Source organism: Zonotrichia albicollis, chromosome 7, assembly GCF_047830755.1.
Source record: "Zonotrichia albicollis isolate bZonAlb1 chromosome 7, bZonAlb1.hap1, whole genome shotgun sequence".
Taxonomy (NCBI): Eukaryota; Metazoa; Chordata; class Aves; order Passeriformes; family Passerellidae; genus Zonotrichia; species Zonotrichia albicollis.
The window spans coordinates 31,396,733-31,418,356 of NC_133825.1; the positions used below are offsets into that span (position 1 = coordinate 31,396,733).

The 21,624-nt window shown below is 47.3% G+C and overlaps 1 protein-coding gene across 1 annotated transcript; it reads left to right on the forward strand.

The window, feature by feature from the left end:
* Positions 1 to 361: 361 nt before the first annotated feature.
* On the forward strand, positions 362 to 13,534 carry LOC102066639 (2-hydroxyacylsphingosine 1-beta-galactosyltransferase). Its single transcript, XM_074544868.1, has 6 exons — positions 362 to 774; positions 7,087 to 7,934; positions 10,662 to 10,801; positions 10,972 to 11,048; positions 11,438 to 11,657; positions 12,580 to 13,534. The coding sequence occupies exons 2-6, from the start codon at positions 7,089 to 7,091 to the stop codon at positions 12,893 to 12,895; spliced, it is 1,599 nt and encodes a 532-aa protein (XP_074400969.1). The 5' UTR covers positions 362 to 774; positions 7,087 to 7,088; the 3' UTR covers positions 12,896 to 13,534.
* The last annotated feature ends 8,090 nt before the right edge of the window (positions 13,535 to 21,624 follow it).

The following is a 21,624-nucleotide window of genomic DNA, read 5'->3' on the forward strand; positions in this document are numbered from 1 at the left end:
GAGAATGTCATTAGCCTTGCTGGAGATCAGCACCTGAGTGAGCAAGTGCAACAAGCATTGGGGTGGGAAATGATTTGTGAGACTCTCAAAGTGACATGCTTGACACTCCTGGGAAAAAATGGTCCTTTCACAAGATTTTGCAGCTGCTAGACATACTTAGCCTACATCTCTGCTCTACTGCTGTCCTGGTGTAGAGGCCTGGTTTCCCTGTGCAACAGTGGTGCAGCTACAGCTGTTATTAGTGCTGGAACTGGACCAACAGGACATCCCTGTCTGGTGTGTGCTGGAACAGTGTCCCTCACATCCCGATTCCCTTGTGCACCGCCCATTCCCTTTTGCTGTCCTGACTATCGAGTTCCGCTTGCCCTCCTCTCAAGGGGGTTCTGGCCCTGGCCGTGTCCGGGCAGCGGTCACTGGAGAGATGCTCTAAGGGCGATCAGAAGCGCTGGCCGGGCCGGAGGCACAAACTGCAGCGCTGTCCCGCTGCCCGTCGAGCTGCCGGGGCGGGGCAGCGGGTGCGGCTCTCTGTGCCCACCGCGTCCTTCTCTCGCCCCGCCTTCGTGCCACAGCCCCGGGCTCGGCTCGGCTCGGCTCGGCCCGGGGCGCGGCCCGTGGGCCGGGGCTGCGCCTCCCGGCCCCACCTGCGCCCGCCGGCTTGAAAGGGGAAGGCGGGCGGGTGGCGGCCGCATCCCTCCCTTCCTCCCTCTCTTCCCTCCCACTTCCCGCACCGCCGCGCCTCTCGCTCGGGCCGCGCTCCGCCGGGACTCGCTGCAGGTGGGTGCCGGCCCCGCGGCGCAAGGGCGGGGGACGGCCGGCCTGGAGGAGCTGCGGCCGGCGTGTCCCCCGGCGGGGCCGCTCGCCTCCGCAGCGGCGGCGCTGTCCCGCTGCCGTGCCCTGCCGGGCTGCCGTGCCCTGCCCGGGTCCTTCGCCCTGCGGCGTGCCTGCGGGGTCGGTGGGATGCGCGGTCGGGGGCTCGGGGTGGCCGCGGGCGGGGGCTGCCAGCTGCGCTCCGGGTGAGCGCTGTAGGGCCGGGCTGGGCTGATGGCACCTGAGCTCTGCCCGGCCGGGAGACGGGGACAGGGACTCGGTCCGAAGTCTCGGCTGTCAGCCTGGCCCCGGCTCTGCCCGGACGCGCGTGTGCAGCCCGGTTTGCTCCAGCGAGGCGCGAGTTCAGCATCTGCTTCAATGCACAGGACTAGAGCCTTGGCACACGGACGCGCGTTCAGAGCGCCTTTGTGTAACTTGCTTCATCTTCCTTTAGAAGATTACATCTCAGGAGTATCTTCCATCTCCTGTTCTGCCTCCTCTTCCTATGCAACCCTCTTCAACCTCTGTTTACGGCAGCTCAGCCAGGTCTCATTCCTCTGGTGGGCTCAGAGCCAAGAAGCTCTTTGGTTTGATTGTGGGTTTCTTTTACGTGAGGGCGTCAATTGTTTCATTGAAGATAAGACTCATCCCTAGCTTCTCTACTCTTGTAACTCTGTCAAATGTGATCAGACTTGTCTGTCAGGACTTTATCAGTCCCCATAGCTTTCTACACAAGATTTCACAACCTTCTGAGGTGTTTAATAACTTTTCTTTAAATGTGCTGCTTCTCTGCAGAAAGAAGTTGAAATGACAAGGCAGTTAATGAGAAGATTCTTTTCCTTCCTCCCCATTCCTCTTGACTGCTTCCCTAAGGTTTGGTGCACCTGTATCTTCCCAGTTTTCTCTGCAGTCTGAAGAACTTATTTAAATTGAGTGTCATACATTCTTCTTAAGACCAAATAACGCTCTGGCCTGTCATGTGCTCTCACTTTGAGGTCTATGGCTCACACGACTATTTGGAAATGGCCCCAAGCTGTTCTTTCTCTTTCATCCAGGGATTACAAATAATGTTCTGACTTGCTTCCACATGGCAGACCTCAGACCACTCACAAGGGGCACAGTCTCACATCAGCTGCTCTGTCTTGCAACCATGTTGTAAGTGAGAGAAAAAGGCTGTCCAGAAGAACTTGTTATTGCAGAGCACCCTGTGTCACAAACCATCTCTGTTGCTTTCACAAGACAAACAGGAAGCCTGTGGATATTGAATGGGGGAAATATCACTTACTTCCTAGACAGATTTAATGTGTGATGAGGGGCTAGCTGGGGAAGCAGATGTGTGGTGTCTGACACCATCCCCCAGCTCAAGGTGTGTGTAATTTCAAATACTGTGACAAGCTGAGATCCAGATCTTTATTTCTTTTCTCAGTCATTATGGACCAGTATTTCCTTTAGTGTCATGGTTCCCTGGCACTATCGTCTGGAAACCTCCTGCTACCCCACAGATTCCGACCTTGCTTGTAGAACTTCCTCCATGTAACTCTAATGAGACAGGAAGGATGTTGAAAGTGGTCCAAAGTACCAAAAGTTAGGAAGTGTTTGGGGACTGCATCAATCTTTGTCCAAAAGAGATCAGCCAGACCACTTCTGGTGTTTTGTGGCAGCAGTAGCACCAATGTGGTGAAAGGTATAAATCATTCTGATGCTGACCTGATCACTGCTGTGATTGTTCCCTTTGGTCCTTCCAAAGGGATCTTGGAAGAGTGATCTTGGCTTCCTTCATTCTCTGTGCTTGCAGTGGGCTTCTATGAATATGTAAAAGGAAAAATGCTAGAAAGGTATGTTGTTTTGAGCAAACCATCTGTGCCCTATTCAGTCTGTGTGCAAACAGCATTTTAAAAGACCCTCAGGGATACAGACTGCCAGGGGATGCTTATATCTGAAGGGTTTTTTTCCTTTATCTTTGTTTTCTATACTAAAATATTAATACTCGTATTGATATGCTCTGACATTAGTATGCTATAGTGTTAATATAAATGTTTTAGTGTTACTGTAATTTACCCAGGTGACTCTAGTTAAGTCAGAGTCTGTGATAAACCAAAACCAGAGCACAGAAGCCTGGTTAAACTTCCCTATTTCCACCTGTGCTTTATTTGCTTTGTACAGTATTGTATCCTCTAGGTTTTTACTAGGGATTCCCCTGGGCAGCCCCTGCTGATAGTGTAATATCCTCCTGCAGTGACAAAGTTGCTCTTGGAGCTGCGTACCTGCCTGCTTTCACAGTCTTGGCTTCCATAAATTTGCTGCAGCTAGGCTGGCTGTCATCAGCGTGATGGTAGCAGAAGATCCTGGGTTTTTTTGGATCATACCCAACAGAACAGGCAAATCTCAGTATCTTATTCCAGGAAGAGTTTAGAACATCCAGGTGAAAGTATCTTTTGCTTTTCAATTAATTCTGCTGCTTTGTTAACTCCTGAGAAGTTTGCAGTGAAAACGTTTCTTACTGTGGGCGAGAGCTGCATAGAGACCAGAATGCAGGAGGGGAAATAATTCAGTCCCATGTATACAGGCCTCCAGGTCCTGGGCAGATACTAGGTAATATAAAAAAGTGAGGGAGAGATACAAATGGCAGTCCTTGCATTTGAGCCTGTTCATAGCCCTTTCTTTGTGGGGTTCTTTGCCTTGACTGCTTGCTGTGACAGGTTTTAGTACTTCAGCCTAATAAAAGGCATCTGAATTAAATTGGAGCTGTGGCTGTTTGGTTATTTCACTTAAGTTGATTGGTGTAATTTTCCATCAATACCGAAGCCATACCCTGTCAAACATGTTAAACGGGGCAAAATCATGGGACAAATTTCAGCCTAGAAAGAGGTTTCTCAGGGGCATTTCAGAGGACTGTGCCCTCTCCACTCCTTTTCTGGTGCCTCACATTTCAGCACCAATGCATTGCTGTGGTTTTGAAAGCAATCTCCCAGCAGCTGGAGGTGGACAGTTGTGCAGGGTAGGGGGGATGCTGCTGCTTGCTGTGACAGTCTCACTTTCCCAGGTCCTGCTCCCACTGAGGTGCCTGCTCTGCCCTGAATACTGCAGTGGTGAAACTGCAGTGGTGTGGGCTTTTGCAACAGTTCCCTTGAACCCTGACTCTGGCTGCCAGTGTTAATTGTGATGTTAGGTCCATTGCTCTGTGTAGATCAGCCAGCTGGCATGGCTCTGCCAAGCACTTGTCATGAAAACAGGGAAGGGTCTATTCTCTCTTTACAAACCTTTCCCTTGCAGTGGCAGGATTATTTTTGCAGTATTCATGTGATGTAGCCACTAGGACTTCCAGACCACAAACAAGGAGATGGTTCCGTCTACTCTGCTCTCAGGCCTAGTGTGCAATCTGTCATTTACCTTTTGTCATTTACTGGATTTTTCACCTCTGACAAGGCACAAACCATGAATTCACCTTCCCAGAGAATCACAATCCCACGTGATTGAAGGTGCCTGAAAATATCTGAAGATCACCTGCCTGCAGTAGCTGAGCTCCCATAGCCAGAGAGCTGGGCTGAACTGACTGCACTGGCCACAGCAGCTGCCCAGGCTGCAGAGCTCATGGAGCAGCTCTTTTGTTCAGTGTCAGTAAGAAGTAAACCAGCGAGGTGAGCAGGTGAATTTTGAGCCTTCTAAACTGGGCCATTTAGCCCTTGTATAGGTCTGGGACTCCCTTCCCCTTTGCCATCAGCCTGAGACTTCAACAATGACTAGCTGCTGAACAAGCCCTTGTTCCCTTTTTGCTGATAGTTAGCCTTTGTTTTATCCCAATAGCACTAAAATTGGATGTGTCTGGTGCATCCAGCACAGCTCTAGGGCTGAAGCTATGACCAGGGTACCTTTCTGGGCACGGATAGAGCAGAGATTATCTCTGGAGGTACTGAGCTGAAGTAGAAAAAAAGGTCTCTTCCTGCAGCCTGGCATCCTCTCACATCTTAGCAAGATTTACAGCCTCCCTTATTGCTTGGGTAGGGAGAAGAGGTTCCTGAGCCAGCACCTTTAGGGATTGCTCCTGATTTGGAAGAGATGAAACCACCAAGAGCAGTTTGCAAGTCTCACTGAGTCAGCATCTGCCCCTGACCTGAGGGCTGAGATTTGACACCTTACTTGTCATTTGGATTTTGGTAGTCCCCAGAGGGTCTTAGCTGAGCTGAGGGTCTCAGCAATGTCTGGCATGTAGGTCCATGGCAGAACACAGTCCTTGGCTGAAGATGGGTGACTATTTTTTTCTTTAAATAACTATGCCTTTTACCTGGACTATTTCTTCATCTTTTTTCTTGTTGCCCAAGAAGAAAACACCCTACCCCATATATAAAACCTCTTTTACTCTTCTTGGCATACTTATGTGCATGTATGACCCACTAGGTGCCCCAGGGAAAGCCTGTCTGCTTCTCTCCTTAACTCCCTGCCATCCCAGCGGAGATCACATGGCTGCCATCCTTCCCTTGCTTCCTGGAAGCAGCATGTGCTCCTGGATCTGCTGTGAATGTCATAGCCAAATGCTTTACCTTCCCTGGTGTTGGGCAGGATAAGTTCCTTTTGGGCCTCTCAAGTAATCTGAGTACCAGACCAGCTTTGTGGGCTGTAGCTCTGTTGTGACCAATGCATTGTCACAGGCCAGCCTGTTTCCTGCTGTTAGGGAAGCAGGATGCTGGGCAGATCCTTACATTCATTGCAGAGCTTATGCTTTCTTCTTTCCCGCCCATCACTTTTGTCTATATTCTCCTGGAGCTCTTGTTCTGTGGGTCCAGCTACCCTCTTGGTATCTGTTAGCTTTTTCTCGTGTTTCTTATCACTTGTGCAGGCACAGCCACACAGTTGACCCTGGGTGGGAAGGATGGGAGTCCAAGCACTATCAGAAATTGCCTTTGAAACAGGGGAGGGTGCCAACCAGTAGCTGCTCTGTTTGTTTCCTATGCCTGTCTCCACGTGGGACAAGAAAGCACTGGAGGAAGAATAGGGCAGTTTTATTCTCCCATGTCTTTGCTCTCATGTGCTTAGTTTAGCCAGAGAGAGGCCTGCTGAGGGCAGTTTGAACACTGTATTTAGCAGAATCTTGTTCATTACTTTCTTTCCCACCTCTTAATTGATCAAGCACTATCGGCGGGGCTGTCAGAAGATCCTGTACCAAATTCCACTCTACCACATCCCTGCAGCCCCACTGGGGCTTAGCATGTGGGGGTCATCCAAAATCCACTTCTAGTTGTTCCCATTGTAACTTCTTCCTCTTCCCACTGCTGCTTCCTAGCATGTCTGAACTGGGTTCTCAGAAAACTACTCTGCTTCTGACTATTCACAAATAATTATCACATAGTTCTTCTCCCAAAATAATGCTAGGTGTGGGTGAGGCGCATTCGCTTCCAGTGATGTAGCAACATCCCTTACACAACAGAAATCTTGGGTGTTTCACCAAACTGCAGAAGGGATGACGGCTTTAGGAGTGTGACTAAGGGGCGTCAGTGTGCCACAGGTGTTGCATGTCATCTCTGGGATTGCTTTCTGGGTTTGCCTTCTTCTAGTGCATGAGTATCCTGGCACTCGCTTTCCTTTCCCAGCCCTTTCCCCAGAGACTGAGGAATGACTGAGCCGTACTGGAGCAGCTCTCTGTCCAGACTGTAGCTGTGCTCTCTGGGATTGTGGCTCCTCTCGGTGGGTCCTGCTGTGACCTGGACTTGCTCCTGCCTTGTTTGTGCTGAGCAAAGTGCCTTGCCAGCCATGTGAGGGCCAAAGCCAGGGCACACCTCATGGCCTTTCCACCAAGCTCTGCAGGCCTCCCTGCCAACTTGCACAGACATCAAGGCCTCAGAGAGAACCAGCTGTTCTGGCTGGACAGAAATAAAAATAAAATCCAGCTGAGCTGGTTCCATAGCGGTAAACAGGGACTGAGCAGCAAGTGTCCCTGCTGGTGCTGTGACCCAGCATAGCTTCTCCAGCCACTCACCCTCAGTAACTCTCTGTGAGTCAGTCTGCTAGTTTTTGAGCCTCAGGAGCACAGAGAAGAGATTTTCTGGAAAACTCCCCTGATCTCTGACTTTGGTTGTTGGGGTATTTCTGTGGGATTGTTTCTGGTTTGGTTGGGTTTTTTTTCGGGCAAGGCAGAGTGGATGGGGATGGATGTTCCCCAGTGAAAGACTCCAGACTGCTCTCCTGTCCCAGCTCACAAGTCCTGGCTTGCAGCTACAATTCCAACTATTATGACTGAGTGCGTGACAGAGATACTGCATTAATGGCATGTTTGTCTCCTTGCAGTGATGAAGATGATGAAGGTGCTACCATGCCCTGCTGCTCTTCTTCTCCTCGTGACTGCATTCACTGTGGAGCCATCTCACTGTGCCAAGGTGCTGATCATGCCCACCATAGTCTTTGACAGCCACTTGCGAGTCTTCATGCGGGTGGCAGAGGCACTGACTGACCGAGGCCATGACCCTGTGCTGCTGCTCCATGAAGGTCGGGATGTGGAGACCTCCCTGCCCGGCTTCCGCGTGCAGAGGTACTGGGGAACCTTCAGCACAGAGAACGCAGATGCCTGGGTGCAGGAGAAGATAAAGCGTATCTTTCAAGGGAAGATGACCTCCCTGGAGGTGTTTTCATTTTTGGAGAAGTATCTGGAAAACTGTGACCTAGTACTGGGAAATTCTACCCTTCTGCAGAAACTCCAGCTGGAGCACTTTGATCTGCTGTTGGTGGACCCCAATGAGATGTGTGGATTTATCCTGGCCCACATCCTACACATCAAATATGCTGTGATTTCCACTGGCTTCTGGTTCCCAGCAGAGATTGGTGCCACCTCCCCCATTGCCTATGTCCCTGAATTCAACTCCCTGATGACAGACAGGATGGGCTTTTTTGGTAGGACTTGGAATCTCCTAGTCTACATAATCACTCGTGTGGCTACAAAACTGGTCATCCTGCCCAAGTTTGAACGTCTCATGGAGAAGCATAGTGTGGAGCCCAAGACATCCATGTTGGACCTTGTTCATGGAACCAGTCTGTTCTTCCTCTGTAATGATGTAGTGTTGGACTTTCCCCGTCCAACCCTCCCCCATGTCATTTTCACAGGGGGGATCCTGGCTGAGCCTGCAAAGCCCCTTCCAGTGGTAAGTGCAAGAAAGCTTTGATCTATGATTGCACATCAACTAGGGAGGCTACTTAGTACAGATCTTCTCTGGGAGAACCTTGTAAAAGTTCTGAAGCCCCAAGTATCTGGAAAGCTGTGGTGTTTTGGTGCTTGTGGGTGCATTGGTGAGACAAGGAACACTGAAGGTTGTCAGGCTGCAGGGAGGATGTAGAATTAAGTGGGCCACGCTGAAGTGGGATTTGGCCTCACTGTCCATGTAAAATGGTGTGTGGAGTTTGTAAGATGGAAGTGCTGCCCCTGGGACTTGAGAATGAATAGTTTGTTTGCTCCTGTGGGAATGGGAAGAACAATTAATCTGCTTTGTTTCATCACTGATGTGTTAATCCAGAATTTCCTCCTTCATCCTATTTCTCACAGAGCATTTCTGCCCTTGAGCTTGTAGTGTTAAGAAACCACAGGGGACAGCTGTTCTTGTTCCTTCATTAAATTGAGTGTAGAATCCCAAACTGTAGAAAACTGCAGGGTATCAACCCCTTTTTCTCAAGATTCAGTCCTGAAAATTCCTCTCAAGGCTTTCTCCAGCTTATGCTTTACTAATCCCAGGAATAAATTCAGAGGAACAAGCTCCTAAAACCTCTGGCTGAAGACAGTATTGGAAGAGAGTAGGACTTGTCTTATCACTTTTACAAACATTGAGGGGAAATAAACCTGGATAATAAAACTTGGGCAGTCAAGATGTCCTAGTGTCCTGACTAAGGGTCTGAAAGGGAGATAAGATTTCAACTTTCAAATTATTAGAGGCCTCTCAAGATCTCTGATGGCAACTTCACTGATGCTGTGGATACCAATATTTTTCAGTTAAAAAAGAGGTGAGATCAGGTGCCTTAAAAAGAAGCTCTCCAGATGTGTCTGACTGCACATGAGCCTTGCCCATGTGGCACGGTCTGCAGGTAATGAAACGCACGTAGGGTGCTCCGAAAGCTGTGTCAGAGGGTGGCTGCCTCACAGCTCTTGCAAAACTCTGGCTTGGTCCAACCTGGCCACGTACACACCTGCCTTATAAAGAAGGGAGTTGTTTGTTAGGGCATTACTCATGTGCTTCACAGCTTCCAGAACAGATCCCAGGGCACTTAAGGAAAGAATGATGGAGATAAGTTTGGAGCCCTGCAGTAGGTGGTGGCTGTCATGCTAGCAGGAAGGCATGTCCATGTCCACATCATGGGATGCCAGCAGAAGAGAGAGCCTCTGTAGGTCTAGGTGTGCCTTAAAGAATGTCCCATTTGAAATGTAATTAAATGCTTATTTCCTCCTATTTGAAACACTATGATTTTGAATGCTTCTATTTAGGACTTGGTTAAATATAGATTTGTAGTTGAGAGAACGTGAGAACATTTGGTGGTCAACCATGCTTCCCTGGCAGCTTCAATGCTGTTTCTGAAAGATAAATGTTATGGCCCAATTATAATGGATAACATAGTCATCTGGTTTAGGAGTCATTATACTTTTATTTAGAAAAGGAAAACCAGCACTTTCTCTTCTGTAGTAGTTTCAGTGGTTGTACTGCTCAAAGGATGTAAAACTCAAAAGAATGCAGAAGCTAAAATATCTCTATTGTAAACTTCTTGATTCTTGTTTTAGCGCACTCTAAGCATTTCTGAAAAGGCAGGCATGAGTCTCTGAAGCATATAACAAAGGAGAAGTATCCCCAGAGAATAACACTAAGATGTGCTCTGTAACTCTTTTGTACTCTGATCCTCTAACTTTTAAAATACAATTAATATTCTGTATTAATCACTTTAGTTTTCTCTTTTAATAACATTTTTTTAAAATTCATTTTCTCCTGCATATTTATTTTAGGAAGTATATATATTCAAAGATAGATTTTTATTAAACTTCCCTAAAATGCTCCTGACTGAGATACATGGGAGACTTGAAGAAGGACATAATTCATCCCAGCCTGGCATAAGAGGGAATAGTCCATGTTTGCTTCACAGTAGCTGTGGTTGCTGATGTCTTCTCCCTACTACCTTCTGGCTTTGGTTAAAAAAAGTACAGACTCTGTTCTAGCTACAGACCTGTTTATGTAGCATTACAGGTAACCTCTAAATGAAGGACAAATGACTATGAGTTTTACTGGATCTGTAGCTACCTTTCTGTCCAGTGATCAAAAACTAAATCTGCTGTCTGCCAGTAGCTATCAAGAATGGTTAGAAGTCTCCTGTCAATATGGCAAGACTTTCTGCCCCCTCCAGAAGACTTTGACATTGGAGAGTTGTAGGAACTTTCCAGGAAGAAGTTGTTCCTGACTGTGTGATGTTTTGTCTCTTGTATCAGCTTACATCTAGAGATCCTGACAGGCCTTTTGTCTTAGTGGTAATGGGAAAATAGCCTCCCTTTTTTTGCTCCAATTTTTCTCTCTCTCCTAGCTATTCCTACGTGGTACCTCTGTTTACAGGACCTTTCTTGTCAAAGACTAATTGTGTTACCTCCAGCAGGAGATAATGCCATTGGTCACCTCCCTGCAGACTCCCAAGACCAGGTGGTGCTCAAGTAATTTCTGCCTGTCTGGGTGCAAAAACCACAGTGGTTTTAGAGTTTGTTGCCTGGTGAAAACCATGTAGCTTTGTGCTCTGGGTGGATTTGGCTTCATCTTCTCTGTGGACAGTTTCTACTGCCTCTGTCAGAGGGAAGAGTGGGAAAGGCCCTTCTGGAAGAATACTTCAAGGCAGCTGTGTTTTGCCCACAGGGTCTGCGTCTCTGGGTGGAAGCAGCAGAGGCAGGTGTCGTTGTTGTCTCCTTTGGCATCGGGATCCGAGCTCTTCCAAGCGATTTGGTGGAGAAGATGGCTGGTGCATTTGCTCGCCTCCCGCAAAGGGTGGTGTGGAGGTGAAAAGGGAATGGGATTCATTTTCACTTGAGTTGGATGGAAAACAATGTTGAGGGGTGATTAATTTCAAATCACAGAGTTTGCTTTCTGTTTCTTGATCTGATTGAATTTACTCTTGTTGTCTGTGTTTCTCTTCTCCTTTTTTCCCTTGCTCTGTCTCCTCCCACAGATATTTTGGTCAGAAGCCAAGAAACCTGGGTGAGAATACGCTGATGATGGGGTGGCTGCCCCAGAATGACCTGCTAGGTAAGGCTGGGTTCTGTGTATGTGTGTGCCACTAGCAACACCCCTGGAGTTTAGCCCAAACCACAGCAAAGGTACATAAGGATAGCAGCACCTGTGTGGATCTAAGTCTGTTGCTTCTTGTTTGTCTGATCTGTACAAAACATGTTCCTCACCTAACACCTGCTTGAAGCTGCTTGGCTCCTATCTCCCTTCTCCTCCAGGCTCTACTCAGCAATTCTGGGCTGCAAAAACCAGATGTATTCCCAAAGGAATCCTCTCTGCTTAACATCCTCTCTGCTTAGCATGCCTGTTTTTCCCTGAACATACATCAACATTGTGTGTTAAGGAACCCCTGGTAGCCCTGTTGCAACGTGGAAGGCACTGACTTGCTACTCTTCCTTTACCTGCAGGCCATCCCAATGTGAAAGCCTTTGTCAGCCACTGTGGGATGAATGGTATATTTGAGGCAATTTATCACGGTGTGCCAGTGGTGGGATTTCCTTTCTATGGGGACCAGTTTGACATCATGACCAGAGTGCAGGCAAAGGGCATGGGTATCCTCATGGACTGGAGCAGACTAAAAGAAGAGGATCTTTACCACGCTGTCATCACCGTCATCTCTGACCCCAGGTGAGGCATCTGGAAGCATCAAGCTCCTCCTTGGTGCAGATAGTGTGTAGGGACCAGTGTGTCTTTGTGTTGACCCCTACACCACCTATGATGGCTTCTGTACCAAGCACAGTGTCAAGCACTGCTCAGCTGACCAGATGTATCAGTGCCTCAAAATCCTTAGATGCAGCACAGGAGGAGATACTCCAGCATTTGCTTCTAAGGAGTGTGATCTAGTCCTGTCTGGCTGTAATGTTCTTAGAAGGTTTTCTGAGCTACTGGGGAACAGACCTCTTAATGCCACCCTGTCATCAGGGAGGGTGAGATCACAGCCTCCCATTGGGACCTCCCTGAACTTGTCCAAAAAGCTTTCTGTAGAAATAGAGAGGGAACTGCAGGTAATGCTCCATCTGCTCCTTCTGTCAGTCATATACTCTGCTTTTTCCTAGAACTGAAGCAGGAACAGAAAAGTGACAAAGGGCTCCTGTTTTCTAATGGGACTTGTGCAACTGCTGATTTTTGAAATGCTCTCTGAGAGCTTGATTTTGAAAGTATTTTGTATTTCTTACCTATTAAGAGGTGTTGCAGTTTGGTATCTAGAAGGGTTTGGCCACTCATCAAGTGTATAGCTTTTGCTTGATCCTGGGTGAGGTCTTGGGGTGTAAACTCCCTTCAGAAAGTGTCATACACATGAGCTCACTGAACAGGTACTTGCAAGCCAAACTGTCAGTGTTATTAACAAAACACAAAGAAAAATCCACTCTGGTTTGTGCCTTCATAGCTGGCCAGTGCCATCAGAGTGGGTTTCAGAAGAAGAATGGGAGAAACTTGCCCCTCTCCCAAGGTATTATTTGGGACTTCAAAGCATCACTGGATGTGTCAGGCCACTTCTCAGTTTGAAGTTTCTATTGAAAGGTAAATGTCTTGTCATCTTCCCTTGCAGCTACAGAAAAGCAGCCCAGCACATCTCAGCCCTGCACCTGGACAGACCAATGCATGCTCTCAACAGGACAGTGTATTGGCTGGAGTACGTCCTTCGGCACAATGGGGCGCCCTTCCTTCGCCCCGCTGTCTACGACCTTTCCTTGTATGAGTACTTCTGCCTGGACATATTGGCTCTTCTCTTGCTGTGTCTGGCTGCTATTGGATTTGCTCTCTACAAATCTGTGCTGTGGTGCAGGAGGAAAGGGGCCAGCCCTGTGTATCAGAATGGCAATTGCATGAAAGGCCACTTCACAGATGAGAAAAAACTGCAGTAGTGGCCGGTGTGTTCCAGGGCATATCCCATCACTGTGAAATGAACTGCTGCTGTGCCAAGAAATGTATGGCATGCAGGCATGGAGAGAGGTGAAAGATCTGCAGGTCTGGATGAGAAGAGAGTGGGGAGGGAGGAGTATTGCAAAGGCCTGTGTCTACACCTCTGTGTACAGCACCTGTGGGCGGGGGGGTGAATTCAGGCGTGGGTGGGAGCACTTGGCCAGGATGCTGGGAATGGGGCATGGGTAGGTAGACTTCCAGGGAGGAGTGCAGGTTGTTCCCTTTGTATTGCACATTGGTTTAGATGCTGGAGTTGCTCTTCTGGCTTTTTGGATCATGGAGGCTCTGGAGGCAGGAACAGCATTTCATATGCAGCAGACACCATTTCTCCTCTGCCTTGTTACTAAGAGCCTCAGTAGTCAGGATACCTTTATGTGCAGATGAGAACTGAAGCAGAGCTGTGGACAAGGAAGGGCACTGAAAGTATCATCTACAAGAGAGAAAAACTGGTCTAAGTTCTGTGGATAAATATTGTTCTTCCAACTTCAGTCAACACTCTGCAATCCCGTTTATGTTTGAGCTAAATTATTATTTTTTAAAATAAACTTATATTCTTTCTCCTCTGTGGCAGTTCTCTGGTCTTGGTTTAATGTGAATCTGTGATTCTCATAACAGGAAGTTGTTCAAGCAAGATGGAAGTGCTTTTTCCTTCTCATTACTGCTGCTATAGTCTCCACATACCTCCATCAGCAATGTTTTAGCCTTTCTGCAGGCTTTCATTCTCTTCTCTCCTCTGTCTTCATGTGGCACACACCCATTCCCATAGCACCTCCAAACCTGTGATGAAAGAAATCTGGAACAGATGCAAGTGCCAGGACCAGCAGCCAATAGCTCAGAGAGCTGGTCACAGCAAATGGGCCCTACACCACATTTAGAGAAGCAGCAGGCTCTCCTCATTTCAGTGTGAACAGACAATATCGTTGCCCTACTTGGCCCATGGTATGGAGTGATACCTAATGTGTTTTTACTCACCCTGGACTCTAAGGCAAACCTAACTGGGGTGCAGTTGCACAACCTGCCCACAGCGTTGTCCGATGTGCCCACTGCCAGTGGCCCACACTGAGGATCAAAGACTCTGCTCCATGCTCCCACTGGGGCCACTGCAGTGCTCCCAGTAGTTGGAGAGTAACCTCACTGCCACAGCTGTCCTCACTGGTGGTTCTAGCCTCTGCTCTTGCTTGCTGTCCCATGCGGGGTTTTTCCCAGACAAGAGATGTGTTTTTACTGCAACCTGTGAAACAATAGTTTGGCTGGGCTCCTGGGCTGCTCTAGGTTGGAATAGTGCCTGGCTCTGACTTGGGAGGTCTTCTGAGGCCAGGCAGTGCTGTCTTCCCTCCTTAACCCTCAGCTTGCAGAGGGGCTAAGATGAAGGTGACTTTGGATGACCTATTAACCTTGCTCTGTAGCAGCCCTTTGTGGCTTCATTCCCACTGAGCTGAGAATGTGGAGCCTTAGTCTCTAATGGCAGGAAGAGGGAGATCAGAGCAAGGTGCTGATAGATATTAGGGGGAAAGTGGGCATTGTAGATAAGTAATAGGAACACTGCCTGACACCTTTCTGTGTCTGCAAACTGAAATTAAGAGGTTGATGGGATTTGGGGTTTATTTTTAGATAAAAAAGAGATATTGCCACAAATTTTCAGCATTCCTGCCCGTTTCCAGTTGCACTATAGTGACCTTGTTGTCATCTCCTAGCAGATGAGTTTGGACAAGGGGGTGGAGGTGGGGCATTTTTTCATCTCTGAGGTGGAAGAAGGAGATCATTACTGCTGCCTACGTGAGAGTTTGGATATTTAGATCAGGCTGAACAAAGCAAGAGAGCTGGCAAACTTGTGGCTTGGTGACAATGTTGGATTGTTTTGAACTTGAAGAAGAAAGAGGGAGAAGACAAACACACCGTGTTTGCAAACTGGAGGCATCATGGCCTGATGAGGACAGAGACCTGCACGTGGCTTTGTTTGCAAGCAGAATAGCAGACAGAAGTATTTGAGACTCAAGAGTCTGTGTGGACTTACAAAAATGTGAATCTATTTTCCTATGCTTCCTCCTTGCTATTCTCAATTTCAGAAAGAAGCTCAAGCAAGCATCACATGCATCATTAGCATGTTGTCCCCTATCAGATATGCTCTTAACTTCTTGAATTTCTTATAGCTGCTTTCATTCCCAAAGCTACTGCAGAGTTAGGAGGCATTTCTATCCAGGGAGTCAAGTCTGTTTAAAAACGATTCCACAACTTGGTGGCAACTCTTTCTAGTGGAGTAAAGCATTAGGCCTGCCCAAGGACCTTGTGAGTAAGAAGTGGACATTCAAAAAGCACCCCTGAAGTAAAGAGTCTTCCCTAGGAAAACCTGTGTACTGGCTTAGAAACTGTCAGGAGCCATTCTGTAAGTTACAAAGTAATTTTATAGAAGTATTTAAATAGACTCATTAAAGATGAAGGCTACTCTAGCTTTTCCATCTTATTTATGTCCTCTGTAAATCTTTTCCTAATAAACACACAGCTTTCTCTCTTTACTCTTCTTCTTTCTCTCTTTTTTCCTTGTTATTCTTTCAGTATTGAATACAGAAGAAAAGTATGACAAGGGCTCAAGCTAGTTATTAAGTTAAATTAGGAATAATGAATAGCCTGTCACACAAATTAAAAGCCATGGTGGGGGAAGGGATGTAGGTGAGCTTTATCCTTCATGCAGCTCTGCCTTCAGCTTGGTGCCTGATCCCTGGGCACGGTGCCAGCAGTTACTAAATGCCCTCCCTGTCATAGGTACTGAGACAGGCACTCGGGGGTGTGGTGTAACTTGGGAAATTAAAAAATTGAAACTGTGGTTTATGAGGCAGCAAGCACGGAGCAAGCTCTTTTTCTGCCTTTTTTTTTTAGCTCTCTCCTTCCCCTCGAGGAAAAGTAGGACATGAGTCAATACCTTCCAGAAGACTGAAGAAGCCTCACCCAAGAGCTGCAACCCCAGCTGAGCTGTGCACAGGGCAAAGCTGCCTCCTGCCTCGGTGCCTGGCTGCCGGCAGGGCAGGGGCATCATGAGCAGGGTCCCGCAGCAGCCGCAGGGTGCAGCAGCACCCCCAGTCTCGCTGCTCAGCGCGATCTCCCTGCAAGGGCCCCGAGTGCGGCGGGAGGTGTTCGGGGCACGCTTGAGCCAGCTTTTCAGGTTCACCCGGCCCCACAGCTCCTCACCAAACTTCTCTGCGTGAGGCCCTGTGATTGGGAGCCGTCCTGGCTTGGAAACACCCTGAGTTTGCAAATGAATGTGTGTTCCAGGTGATGGCTGTGCAGCTCCCGAACCCTGGGCTGGGGGCAGCTCCCCTGCTGGGAGCAGCTCCTTGTGGGGCATAGGGAGGGGGTGAAGCCACTCGCTGGCATGGCTCCTGTTATGACCCCTCTCCTCAGCCCGGTGCCAGCAACTGCAGTACTGCTGGAGCACACGGCAGGGCCTGGCACTGCCTCGGGGGCTGCTCCCCTGAAGGACTTTACAACCAGCTCATAAACTACTGCTGCTCCAGCCCGGTGCTGGCTTTGGAAGGGTCCCCGCACACCCTGGCAGCATCTCCATGGGAGAATCTGACCGTGGGCTGCCACAGCCACATCAATTCCTTATCTGGTTTTTCCAGCCTAGTAAGGTGGAGGCACCAAACTGTGTCAACAAAATTGGGCTAATAAAGAGGAGCTGTCTCCCTCTGCAGGTGAGTGTGAAATCGCTCCATCTGGCAGTGGAAAGACTAGAGAAGACGATAATTTTTACTTACCCACCGTTTACTGACACTAATCAAAGAGCACTTCTGTGGCAGGAACCCCTTCCCTTGGCCTGTGCATGGCTCAGCCCCAGCCTCTCATCTCTGCCCGTGGGTATCTTCCTCATGGCCCCCATGCACCTCTCTGATGCTCTTGAGAGTGCGGGCAATGCTTTTCTCTGGTGCTTGCAGGTTACAAATATTTCCCATAGAGGAAGGCAAGGAGCCAAGCTCTGTGAGTCCCCAGAGCCCAGCCGTGGCCATGTGCCATTGAGAGCACTGTTGGAGCAAGCTAGTCCCTCTGTCCCCAGCAGGGCCTCCTTAGGGCTGTCTCATGGCAAATGGAACTGCACAGCAAGTCCTGAAGGCAGTGCAATGGAAAGCAGCTTTCTCCCAGGCACTCAGGTGAGGCATGATCTCAAAAACCAGAAATGCCCATAGTGCCTCCCAAGCTGTGCTTTTGGAAGGGCTTCCCAAATCCTTGTAAACACCAAGGAGAGATTACACACCAGCCAGGAGCTGGGCATTATGCCTTCCAGGACAGCTGAGACAGCCAATTACTCCAAACAGCTAATGGATATCTCAGGATACAAAAAGCTCCTCCCTTCTCTCTCAGCCTCTTCCCTCTTTTTCAGGGACTGCTGCTAAGGTGCTTCTCCCTCTCCAGCTGAGCTCATTTACCTCCATCAGGACCACTCTACCTGCTGCAATAAAAGACTCTGGGTGGGATGCAGCTGGGACCAGTTATTTTTCAGGTTCTTACATCTTCTCTCTGTGGTGTCCATAGTAGGAATGGTTGTGTAGCAATGTTTTTAAGGAAAACTTTTCAATTATTATTTGGTAAAATATCTGTGCTAGTGCTAAAGTAGTGATGCTATTGACTAACCTAATCCTGTCTCCTTTGAATTCAGTTATAAGAGTTTCTATAAGGGAAGTTCTTCCAAGATCAAATCATGTCCTGATGTAAAATTCAGCTATTTTAGTGAAAAGCTCTTTTATTACAGAGCTTTGCAGAGTTGAGTTTTCTTCTGTTATTAGCAATCCTGGAAAACCAGAGGGATGCCTCTTGATTGTGAAGAGGTAAGTGTGGCTATAGTGACATGCAGAACCTGTAGTTCAAGGGAAGTCAGTTTTGAGAAATACAAGATAACAAGGAAGGTTGGAGGAGTTATTGAAAACATAATGGTACGGTTCACGAGGGCAATGGCAGCCCCACATAGCTAATGTTTGCTTTTAGAAAAGTACATCAATGAACAGAAAAATAATATCCAAAGCATTCTTGAAAATAACACAGATTAGCCTCTGTATCTCACTGAGGAAAAAAGAAAAAAACTACAACATTACATATTCTGCAAATGGTAAACCCCATATTATGCCAACAGAGTTCAACAGATGCTTTGGATGGAGTTGAACTTCAGTGCCCTTCCTATAAAGCTTTGGGTAAGGTCATCTGTCAGATCAGGCGTGGTAATGCTGGATTTTGGGCTCTAGGCAGGAAAGTATTAAAGGCTATGCCCTGAATCACCAATTATCTACATGGACTGCCAGTTAGAATAGTCTTTTTAAAAGCTAAACTAACTGAGAAGGAAGGTTGAACGGCTAATTTTCATTAAAACTAAACAGGTAAGAAGCTGAGGGCCTTGGCAAGGATAAAAGACAAAACTGGTAAAAGTTGATGTTAAAAGCCCTGCCTGTAGTTTGGGTTACGAAGTGGGCAGGAGCTGAAGAAACAGTTGCAAGCCTTTTGGGCAGCGCAGAGACACCTTTGGCAGCTGGGTGTTTGGATTACATCCCATCCACCTTCTGTCAGGACTGCCCAGCAGCAAAAGAAGTGAGCACCTGTACTGTAAGAAGAAGCTGGGTCTGATCAGGGAAGTTGCATCACAGTAAGTTTTGTAACAAATTGGTTGGAAAAAAACTCAAATGCCAAAAGAGGCTTGAAGACTCTTCTCTTTGCAGGTCATACCTTGCTAACCAATGAGTCCTCTAAATGTATCAGTTCAGAGCTGAGTAAAGGAGTATGGGTTTTCATTATCAGGACTTTCCAAAGATATTTCAAAAGGAGTTCTGCAAAAAGAGGCACATAACTGGTGGCGGCAACCCAAGCTTTACTAGGGATCAAATTAATCTCAAGGCAGAACCAAGTAGAATGAATGCTGATTGGTTTAGTGTTGTTAAAAGGCAGAAACAAGCACTTTCTGCAGGAACAGCATTTTAGTCCCACTTCTGTAGCCAGGGCATTCTACAAAGCAAAGTGCTGAGCTTTGGTTTTGTGGTCTCAATATCATCTGGGATTGGCAAATTTATCTGGACTCTGCAGTCTTGATAGACTTCAACCAGAGGAAAGACATGATGTTTTGTGCATGTCTGGTGTTGGTGTAACTTCTGCTAACTATGACAGCAGATGATTCAACTGGTGACTGGAGCACAAGAATGATTAAGTGGAGAGGGGGCAACATAAAGCCATTGGCAAAGTCTGGCTGTGAATGACCCTCGGGCAATTTTGCTTATTTTAGCAAAGCAGAAGGTGCATTGTATTTTTGAGAAGGCAGGGTGGAGAGTTTTACACACTGTGATCAGTGTAGGAAACAGCTCACATCAGCAATTTTGTCAATTCAATAATGTTGTTATTGTGCTGTGGTTTATTTTACTCTGATTTAAGGCACAGAACCAGTTCTGGTTGAGAAATACTGAATGTTTGTACAAAGTCTCTCTCTAATGAACGCTTCAGAAAACACGAGCAGGTATGTGCATGAATGCTTGTAGGTGTTCTTAAATTCTGCCTGAGCTTTGAGACTTCTGTGATAAAGGCATAACAGATTGGGTTGTTCAAAGGACACCTTTGATCTTAATCAGAACTCATCCAATGGGATTTTTGTACATGCGTCAGTTCAAGAAGTTCTTAGTTAAACTATTCTCTGCCTCTAAATTTTCAATTGTGAAAACAGACACTGATGAATGAAATTAGCATATTCTCTGTTAATCTCAGGTTTTCTGGATTCTGTATATGTGTCCAACTAATGTTTTCCAAACAAAGCTTGAAGACGTAACTCCAGGCAAAAGCCCAGCTGTCCACTCAAAGTACCTGTTTTAATCAATGTTTCCAAACACCAGTGGGCCTACTTACAGGCTTTAGAGAGCAAAAGGGTTTGTAAATGATAGGGTTTTGACAAAAGAGCTGCTTAGAGGTGATTTGCACCATGGATGTTTTACATGGGATTTGTAACCCTTAGCTTAGAGTTGATAGCATTCTCATGAAGGGTCATTGCAGATTATGACATCTTTGGGTTAATAGCTCCTGATGTCACCACCATTTTGTTTACCCCTTAGGATGTTTAACCCTTAGGCCCTTTGTTATTTTTTATTTGAAGATCATTCAAAGTGGTTAGAGAAACTAGGTCAGAGAGCAAGGAATAACTTGGCCACTAGTAAGGACTCCCAGTGGTCCCTTCTGAGAGGTCTCATATTCCCATTCAGTGCATCTGCTTTGAGGTTCTTTTCATGCTTGGAAAACACTGTCTTGCATGGCAGAGGGGAGGCAGACACATCTAGTGCGTTCCCCAGACGGCAGCTTTAAAAGCATGTATGCATGCCTGAAGGGACACTACTTTGTCTTGCTCTATGCAAAATTGTTCACAAATGCCGAAATTTCTTGATCATCACACATATCCTTGAGAAGGACCATGCCCAAACACTGTACAGTGAAGGTGTGATACAGATACAAGGGCTGCTGATGATGGCTGTATCTTGCTAGGGTAGGAAGAAGAGGTGCTATTGCTGAACTGTGTCTCTTAATGGTCTCTAGTCAAACATCATGCAGGAAGCCACAAGGAAGGATTGATTCCTCTGATACTGTGCAGTTGTTAAACCCCAAATTGTTTGTACCAGCCTGCTTGGGTGACTCTTGCAAGGCACTGAAGCTCATCTGAGGCTGAAGAAGTGGAAGGAAGATACAGGGACTGCTTGCAAACAGCAGGGGATCCTCTCTTCACCCTGGGCCTGAGGGCACGTTTCTCCAGGAGAGGACAGCTAACACCTCCAGAGAGTCAGGGAGAAGCACAGCAAACCTCCTGCCTGCTCTTGCTTTTGGGTCTCTGTTCAGGAGGTGATGCCTCCCTGCACTTTTGCAGTGTTCGTTCCCCTCTAATGGCCAAAGATCTGAGAGCCCCTTGGTGGAGATCTTGGTGTCACAGGCTGTGGTGGCTGGTGGCAAAGAGTGCCCTGTGCTGGCGGACCTGTGAGGCATCGAGCCTCAGGTCCAGGCACGCTCACCATTACCCAGCACTGGGATGGGGCCTCCTGCAGCTCTGATTGCTGGTGTTTATCCCTGTATTCCCTTACATCTCCAAAGGAATGCACCTGTGCCATGGTGGCTGAGAGAAAGGATTATAGCTAAACTTAACAAACCAAGGCAGTGAAGGCAAATCGGTAAATCTGCACAGGTCTTAGTCCTCCCTGAGTCAGAATCTCCTGCCTACCTCCTGACAGAAGCTCTTTGCCTCTTACAGTTGCACTGCAACTCTTCCTTCTTCTTGGAACAAGTGATGCTAACTGCCTGGGTTTTACTCAAGCCAGCTATTAATAATCTTTTGCAGATTGGTTGTTACGAAGTCTCAATCTATGCAAAAATATGTGTGTTTGTGTGCTTGAGGCTTTGGTTTTCAAATAGCAATGCTATTTTTTGTGCTGCATTACTTGCTGTTGCCCTTTCTAAACAAAAGCTTTTCAGAGCTGCCCACATATGAAGTGTAAAAAAATGTAAATAATCTCATTTTGCATCAGCTTTTGTACTAGGGGTTATCATAGAATGGTTTGGTTTGGAAGGGACCCAAACATCATCCAGTCCTAAACCCCCTGAAATAAGTAGGTACATCTTTAAGTAAATCAGCTTACTGAGAGCCCCATTCAGCCTTGAATGTTTTGAGAGACAGGAC